The sequence below is a fragment of the Pelmatolapia mariae genome, unplaced genomic scaffold (assembly GCF_036321145.2).
Source record: "Pelmatolapia mariae isolate MD_Pm_ZW unplaced genomic scaffold, Pm_UMD_F_2 NODE_ptg000139l+_length_28148_cov_1, whole genome shotgun sequence".
In the NCBI taxonomy this organism is placed as follows: Eukaryota; Metazoa; Chordata; class Actinopteri; order Cichliformes; family Cichlidae; genus Pelmatolapia; species Pelmatolapia mariae.
This window is the reverse complement of record NW_027051845.1, coordinates 9690-19011: the sequence shown is the minus strand read 5'-3', so window position 1 is coordinate 19011 and position 9322 is coordinate 9690. Positions and strand designations below refer to the sequence as shown.

The window sequence follows — 9322 nt, the reverse complement described above, 5'->3', positions numbered from 1 at the left end:
TTTAGTAATTACTAATTTTTAAATTCAACAGTGTTGTATAAAATCAGGGACAAAGACGTGTGAATGAAAAGAAATGCTCATGCATCATGGGAAGCTCCTACCAGACAGGAGAAGAAATTACAATTAAATTAAATTCTTTGAAATGTGATTTTAGATTTAACAGGGTGTGGCAGCGCAGCGGTGTGGTTTTTAGCACTGCTGACTCACAGCAAGAAGGTCTGACTCCACCATTTGTTTGGGGTTTGCATTTCTCCCCGTGTCTCTGTGGGTTTATTCGGGGTCTTTTAGCACAAAGACGAGTGTGTTTGGTGAAGTGGTGATTCTAAATTGGCCATAGGTGCGAATGTTTTTCTGTCTCTCTATGTTAGCCCTGTGACAGACTAGCAGCTTGTCCAGGGTCCCCCTCCCCAAAATGCTTGGACGCACTCCTGTCGAAGTATCGCCTTGAATAGGATAAGTATAATAGTAGGGTGGATAGATGGGTGCACAAGTAACCTGATGTGACTATTACTGGGATTTTCAAAGCAAGCAGTTCTCACAGATGGCAGCACCACCTCGGCCAGAACTGTTTGACTTCCATGGAGTCTCCATGACCAAAATCTTCACTGATAACTGGGACAACATACAGAACTTTAAAGCGAGACCAGATGATATTCTTATTGCTACATACCCCAAAGCAGGTAATGATGTGTGAGTTTGAATGGCAGTATTTTTTCATGAACAAAAATAGACTGACATATCCTGCTAAGCAGTATTTTTACATATGTTTTTGTTTGTCTGTTTGTTTGTTTCTTATCTCAGGGACCACATGGGTCTCTTACATCTTAGATCTTCTGTATTTTAGTGATAAGGGTCCAGACCGTCAGACATCTGTCCCTATTCATGACAGAGTGCCTTTTCTGGAGTTCTGTGTACCTCCTATACCTTCAGGTTAAATCCTATTTTATGCTATCATATTACACCAAAACAAAAAGCTCAAAGTCAATTTCAGTTTGGCTCTTTGCTTAAACAAAATATTAACAGGAAGCCATTGTACCAGTTCTCAGAAACTGTTGTGAAACAGGTTCCACCAGTTTGATCTATTTTTGCATGTGTCTGTTTTATATGCTGCTGCTAAAATACACCTTTATTCTGTGTCTTTCTAAGAGCCAGCAGTTTGTCAGTGTATAAATACGTCAGGTTGTTTAAAATATCTACATTTTTCTGGCAATTAGTTTTATTGACATGTGGTCTAAAAGAGTCTCTTAATCAGTCACAAACAAACCCTTTCTCATCATTCAGGCACCGACTTGGCAGACCAACTTCCCACCACTCCTCGTCTCATTAAAACTCACCTACCTGTCCAGTTTGTACCAAAGTCCTTCTGGAGGCAGGGCTGCAGGGTAAAAGTCATGAACCTATGCATATGCATTTATGAGACCCACAGAATATAATTTAGTGCTGTGTCTGTCTGTAGATAATCTATGTGGCCCGTAATGCAAAAGACAATGCGGTGTCCTATTTTCACTTTGACCGCATGAACAGCCTTCAGCCAGAACCAGGAGACTGGAGCACCTTTCTACAGGGATTCATGGAGGGAAAGAGTGAGTCCAGTGTAGTTTCAGGTTCCAGGAAAAACAATGTCATCTCATTTTGCATGTAAAATAATCCCTTTGTATTGTTTTGTGGCTGCAGGGACTTTGGGATCGTGGTATGACCATGTGAATGCCTGGTGGGACGAGAAACAGACTTATTCAAATATCCTCTACATGTTCTACGAAGATTTGATTGAGGTACTGTGGCTTGTGCTAACCTGTGTGCTATTGTCAGCTAAGCTCTTTAAAACTGTCTTGACTATGACTGTATCAAACAAACAGCTTTGATCTCTACTCTTAGAAGTTATCTAGATGAGAAGAATGTGATCACGCATACATGGCATTTTTATCAGCCTGTATGTGGCTAAAGCTACAACTGTTGACTAAAAGATTGATCTAATCAGTGTAGCTTCTTGGATGCAAGCAAAAACACTGCAACTTGTCGGGGCCTGTCCCTGCAGATGATGAAGGAAATAGTGTGTTTAAAAAAGCTGTTATTTTATTGCATGAAGTGATCAGGTGAGTATCTTTAGGTTTTTCAGGCTTTAATTATCCCATTAGTATAAATAATATTCAAATTAGAGCTTTTCATTCAGTGAAAGTGCACATCTATATCCTGGAGACTGCACATGTGTATGAAAAAGTGGTATGAGTCAAACTTATAAAAGCCGTAGAGTAGAAAAATATGTTTGACCAATCACTATACCAGTCGTTGTCATGTGTTGGAATAAGTAGATTTCTGGACCCAAATGCAGAATTGTAACACAATTTAAGATAAAAAGCAAACCTTTATTAAAAGGACCATGACCATATCTTCTCATGTAACTCTTTGCAAGGATGCAAGTAAGCATATTTTCCCCAACACACTAATGCTCTCCCTTAACTCAGAATACTAGTTTATACATGACAGATATCAATACTATACATAGGAATTAGAATTGATAAGAATTTAGTGATTCCAATTCCATTATCGACATCCCATATTGATTTGATTCCTTATCAATTTTCATTGGCTCCACTTTGAGAGTCTCCACCATCTACAAGCAGAATATCTAAGACATAACATTTATGCAAAAAAAATTACATGCTTTGGGTCAAATGTTTGTTCTTTTTTTGAGGTATTTCCTTTGTTTTTTGTGATCAGCGTTGGGGTCATTACTCAAAAAAACTAAGGTAAAAAATTATTTTGCATATTACACAGAAGAATTTTAGAGAAAGACATTTGTTATACTACTGGTTATGTTACATTCATGTTACTCTGTAAAATGATCTGAAACACACCGCTTCATAATTACAAGTTAACAATATAAACCTTCACGTTAAAGATCCACATACCAACACACTCCCCCATCCTAATGAAGACACAAATATGATTTTCCTCTTAGTATTTAGGTATGTATAAAGCTGACAGCACAAAGAAACCATAAAAAGCAGCACAAAAAGACTAGGACTTTTTCTGTAGAAATATGAACAGATAGAAACGGAAGCTGTAGCCTGATTGCTCATCAGTTTGTGACCTGTTGAATTTCATTAGTGGCTCACATTGTCACGGTGCTGGTGTGGGGTCAGGATTTACTCTGCTTTAACATCACTCTGGGTTCTTGGCTAGCTTAGCAAATGCATTTAATTCCATTGTAAGTCGGACACTTCAGGACACTTTCAGTTTATTCTGGTTTAGGGTTTTGTTCTCAGGTTTTGTGTCTTGTGCCCTCGTGTTTAGTGTAGGTTTAGTTCAGGGTTAAGTCTGCGTCCATGTGAATTGTTTCTTGTATCCTGTTTTATTGTGATGGTCCTCATCTCATGTGAGTGTATTCAGTTTTGCTTCCCCTGTCTCGTCTTGTAAATTACTTCCAGCTGTGTTCCCCACCTTCTGTGTGTGTTTAAGTTGCGTCTACTCATGTGCTAGTCGCTGATTCGTCTGTGTATCTACTGTGTGTTCTCCCTGCTGTCCACCTTCAAGTGCCTCTGCTCACCCTCCTTCATGTCATGTTCAGGTTTGCTGTTTAGTTACTCCCAGTTTAGATTATATTTAGTCCCGTTTCGCCATTTTCCCCTTGTGTTTTATTTTGCAATAAACCTTCTTCGCATCTGAGCGAGTGCCTGCTCTTTGGTCCTCATTTATTTCCTCCACACGGCTCACCCCTGTTAGCCTTGAGAATTTAATTTGTACTTTGATTACCAATGGCATAAATTTCCATTGTAACTGGGAGAAGTTGGACATTTCCAAAAATCTCCAAACAACCTAATCGCACCAGCTCAATCCAGATAGATAAGCAGAAGAGAACATAATTTTGATTTGTGGGTGAACTGTTCCTTTAAAAGTGATAATTATTTTCAGTATTTATGTGAACAGGACTCGGGACGAGAAATAGACCGACTGTGTTCCTTCCTTGGTTTGTCTCCTTCTGCTGAGGAGAAGGAAAGAGTCCGAGTCAGTGTGACGTTTGATAATATGAAACAGAACAACATGACCAACTACAGCACAATTCCTCTGTTGAACCAGACGGTGTCTCCTTTCATGAGAAAAGGTAAAGTCAGTGGTCAGCATCACTTTTTTTAGTACCAAAATTTTCTCCATATATAATTAGGTTAATCAGTTACTCTGAACATTTTATGTCTCCAGGGAAAGTTGGTGACTGGAAGAACCACTTCACTGTGTCCCAGAATGAACAGTTTGATGAGGACTACAAGCACAAAATGAAGAATCCTGCTTTAAAGTTTCGTTTTGAAATTTAAATGCCCAGCGAGGCAGGATGGAGCTCTCAAGTGATTACTTCATTAACAATAAATTACATTTCATCTACACATCTTATATAAAATTACAAAGAAACAAAACTTAAACTAATGTGCTGTCAACATCATGTGGCTGTACAGACTGAAATTGAATCTTTGACTTTCCTACTTAAATACAGAAAATTTACACCTTAGAAAGTTCTGGCTTTTGATTGTTTCATGTTTTTTCAGTTTTTCAATAATTAATTATTTTAATCTTTAGTGCAACAAAATTATAAAAACTGAGATTATTCACCATTTCAAATTTGTAGCAGTAATGTTGAATGTTGAACCTGGGGTGTGTCTTTTTATTCTGCAGTTTTTGAATTGAGTGGTGCGGCTGGGGGTCAAATCAAAAATAAAATAAAATCGCTTTTATTGTCACGTTACATTACTGGTACACTGGTACAGCACATGTGAGTGAAATTCTTGTGTGCAAGCTTCACAAGCAACAGTGGTGCGCAAAATACAAGAAACATAAGAAACAAGCCAAATATAAGAGCAAGAATCTGAGAATTATAAGAATAAATACATGTACAATTTTAAGGATGAATGCACATTACTAATCAGGGCTCTAGAGTGCAACCAATTTGGTTGCATTTGTGACCAAATTTCTCAATGGTGCGATTAAAAGGAAATCGTAGGTTGCACCAGTGCCACCAGCCGTTCAGTGCAAAAAAAAGTCTCTGCAAGTCTGAAAGTCTCCATCTCTATTGTGGTCTATCAGAGATAGTCAGGGGCGGGACCTCTTTGATTGGCCATGGTCTAGATATTCCTGTAGTCCTTCGCGTGCGTACGGAGGAAAACACAAACATGGTGTACATTCGAGTCTCAATAGCTTGCTTACAACTGGGCTCTGTCAGGCACTCTTTTTGGCTGCAGTGGTTATTATTATATTTACATGCTTCCAGCTCCCGTTTCTGGTTGGTGACAACCCGTACTGTTCAACTCTCCTTTTTCCCCCTTCCTCACTCTCAGACATATAACGGGTATGGCAGTCCATTCTGCCTGCAGCACAGATGACACTGCCCATGAGGCTACATTCTTTAGGGCTATGCCTGTAACACTCTGCCTATTGCCTTCAATTCGTGTTTTGTTTGGGTTTCCACCTGCTTGGAATTACGAGATATAGAGAGGGCATAGCCTAACATATGAAACAGGAAAAGACCACCATGTAATCCATTTATTTCAACATAGTAACTGTATTCTGAATGCCACCTTTTTAAATGGTAACTGTAACGGAATACAGTTACTCTGAAAACGGCAAAATGGAACTAAAGATAATCTAAACTGGGAGGAATTATTTTGTATTTTAAATACATAACACTGTACATGTATTCCATTACTCCCCAACACTGCCCACAATAAGAGCAATTATTGCCTGGGAGCAGCAACCTTTGTCTCTGAGCCAGAGAGATGAGGTCCATGGTGCCATGCAAAACAATTTGAAATTCTAAGCATCTGATAATAAATTGTGAAAACTTATAATTGGAGCATATTTGTCTACTCTCATAAAAAACCTTACACATATGCTAATATTTTAACTAAAAGCAAACTGTCACCAGATAGAAACCAGAAGGTGTCCCAGCAAACCGTATGGAGATGAGAGTGTGGACCCAAGCGCAGACAAATAGATAAATGGACGGAGAAAGAAACTGAAAGTGAGCTTTTATTGGTGGCTGTACAAATACAAATTGCTACAAACAGCTATAAAAACAAAAAAGCTTTGCTTTTGGCTGCATCTTTCACCCTCTCCTTCCCTTATCGTCCCTGCTGCTGCTTCTATGTCTTCTGTCTAGTCTCGTCTAACTGTAAAGAGTCTCTCAAAGAATCTCTCAGTCATGTTCTCTAAAACCTAAAAAAAATATGAACTAGATCAACTGGTCCCGTAACGAAATTGACACCCCTGGGCTGACACCCCGATTGTCCTGCGGAGATGTTTGCTGCCAGATACTCGATGGTCGGTTGCACCGTGTGTCTGGTGACACTCTCGATGGAGGACACTGAATGCCATCTACCAATTCAGAACCACGATAACAGAGTTCTGGCTGATTGGAGCTGGCTCGGACCTGGCTTATCGAAGTACAAGAAACGGCTACAGCTGTTCAAAATCCCACAAGGCTGGCCGACATGATAGACCGTGGCAGGGCTGTGAGTACTCAGACTATGTGTTTATCAGTGTTTGGGAGTAACGGAATACATGTACAGCCGTTACGTATTTAAAATACAAAATATGAGTAACTGTATTCCGTTACAGTTACCGTTTAAAAAGGTGGTATTTAGAATACAGTTACTTTGTTGAAATAAATGGATTACACGGCGGTACTTAACTGTTTCATATTGTCGCAGGTCAGGATTGTTTGGGTTTTGTTTGACAGCTATGTTCTGTTGTTCCAGGCGGCAGCATTACGGTTGCCATGGTTACAGGGCGACAGGTCTCTCTCTGCATCTGTGTGTTTCCTGGGTGAGAGAGCGCCTTTTTGTTGTTGTTGTTGTGCTAAGCTAATAGGCAGAATGCTACAGGTATAGCTCTAAAGAATGTAGCCTCATGGGCAGTGTAGTCCGTGCTGCAGCGTGAATGGACTGCCATACCTGTTATGTGTCTGTGAGCATGAGGAGGGAGAAAAAGGATAGTGGAAAAGTACGAGCTGTCATCGAGCAAAAACGGGAGCTGGAAGCATGTAAATATAATAATAACCACTGCAGCCAAGAAGAGTGCCTGACGAGCCCAGTTGTAAGTACGCTTTTAAGACTCGACTGTACGCTGTGTTCGTGTTTTCCTCCAAAAACAATAAGTTCCGTTGGAGCAGTCTTTCAACGCCTCTCTCTGTCTCTCGCAAGCAAAGTTGACCCAGACAACAAAGTAAAGCTATACTCTCATTGAGTAACGTAACGGAATACGTTACAAAATACATTTTGGGGCATGTATTCTTTTACATTTTAAAAGTAACCTTCCCAACACTGGTGTTTATTGAATGCAATATGGATAATATCTTGGAGAAGCTCATGGCTCTGCAATATGGATAACATCTTGGAAAAGAAGAACGGGAATTGAGAGAATTGGTGACCAGTGACGGACATTAGACGAGCTATAAAAATTGTATGCAGTTGTTCACACCAGACCCAAACATTCACCATCTTCACTCATCCGGCTACCCCACTGGCACCAGCTGAAGGCCTGCCAAGGTCGAAGCTGACTGGAACAACAAGAATTCTTCCATGATAACAGGATTGTGTCAAAACTCTTTGTCCCTCCTTCAAGGCCACCTGGATCCACTGGAGACTTTTGACCTTTGCTTCACCGGGCATGGTGACACTTTCTCTCGGCTGAAAACGGGATACATGTACACTGATACTGATATGCCATCACCATCACCCTCCCTCCCCCGAATCCAACGCCTCCTCCCATGCTTACCTCCCATCCATTGTGGACAGCGGATCAGCTGGAGGCGCAATCGCAAGATTGCAGCATCCCGGATGCAGCTGTTTACACTGGAATACACATTAACCACCCTGTTGCTTGCTTCAAATGCCGTGTTTAGAGGCTATGACATCACAGCGATGCGACGAAGGCTGTCCAAATTCAGAGAGTCCTCCAAATCTGGTGACAAATGTGGTTGAAGCGGGAGAGGAAAACACTTTCAAATGTATGTATATGAAAATCTGGTGGTACAAAAGTTAAATTTTTATAGTGGCTGTGTTGTTAAGCTTTGGGCATCTGCATAGCCATGTTTATTTTTTTAATTAAAATAACCGTAAACTAGCTTGTATGGTGGATCCCGTGGTTTTTTAAATGTATTGCAGCTTACATACAGCCAATTTTGATTTTTTTTGCCAATTAATCTTTTGGTGATATGTTTTAGGGAAAGAAGACCAAATGACTCAATTTATTAAAACAAGGAGAAAATAATCACCTCTTCACTGGGGTGAAGAACTGGGCCACTGTGGAAATGAATATAAATAAATCAATTTACACATCATATTCATATGAGTACAATGTTATTAACCCTCATGCTGCACAGCAGCGGTACCCAACCTTTTTTGCGCCACAGACTGGTTTATGTCAGACAAGGACCTGCCTTTAAGGTGTCGTAGAAAAATACAAGAAAATAAAATTATATGACCAAGACAAACACTGTGTTATTTTGTAGATATAAAAATAAATGCAAATTCACTGTGTAATTCTGTAACTTTATTAGCAGCGTCCTCCTGAACAACATTGAGAGTAACAACCTCCTTTCTGCCCTTTAATGAGACAGACAAGCCAGACTTCAGGCAGCTGCCGCTCAACAGACTTCAGGCGCCGGTGGCTCTGGATCATCTCTACTCACCTCAGCCCCAGCCTCTAGGCCCAACAAACCTCCCTTGACCGAGATAACCGAGGCTGTTGATGACCTGTGGAAGAGCAGCAGCGTAGGTCTCAATGTTGGCCAGCGCCAGCGGTTGAGGTGTCTCCTGGACGAGAACGTGGACATCTTTGCTGCCAGCAACAAAGACTGCAGGCAGACGGAGCTGGTCCAGCACACCAAAATAAACAGCTGTGCTCCCTGGCAATTTGGGGAAGCAAGACCAAACGACACCTCGGTCTCCTCCTTGTCTGAGCTCACCAAGGTATGATATGCCTTCTAAAGCATGTATAATGTAAACAGAACTGGTCTTAGCACATGTTACGCCCCAGTCTAGGGGTACAGGAATGTAACATAAGAGATGAAAAGATTGACTCCGCCCTGGTCCCCAAAACCATACACAGAGGAAAAACCAATTTCTTAGTGAACAGCGGTTTATTGTCTAAACTGAAGCGTGACTCCGGGGTGAACAAAGGCCAAAATAACAAACAAAACCAGCTTAATCAGTCAAGGAGGTGCTACCTAACCCCTACGTGATGAAAAGAACAAACAAAAGACAAATGCTACGCCTAACTCCCTAACTGAATAAACAGGAGGAAACAATACAGAAAACAACAAGGCAGCTCACCC

The 9322-nt window shown here is 40.7% G+C and overlaps 1 protein-coding gene across 1 annotated transcript; it reads left to right on the top strand.

Moving 5' to 3' along the window:
• Positions 1-538: 538 nt before the first annotated feature.
• LOC134622681 (cytosolic sulfotransferase 3-like) lies at positions 539-8720 on the top strand. The gene is made up of 8 exons (XM_063468070.1): positions 539-680; positions 802-930; positions 1282-1382; positions 1457-1583; positions 1675-1772; positions 3928-4102; positions 4198-4340; positions 8606-8720. Exons 1-7 carry the CDS (start codon positions 542-544, stop codon positions 4308-4310), a joined length of 882 nt encoding a protein of 293 aa, XP_063324140.1. The 5' UTR covers positions 539-541; the 3' UTR covers positions 4311-4340; positions 8606-8720.
• The last annotated feature ends 602 nt before the right edge of the window (positions 8721-9322 follow it).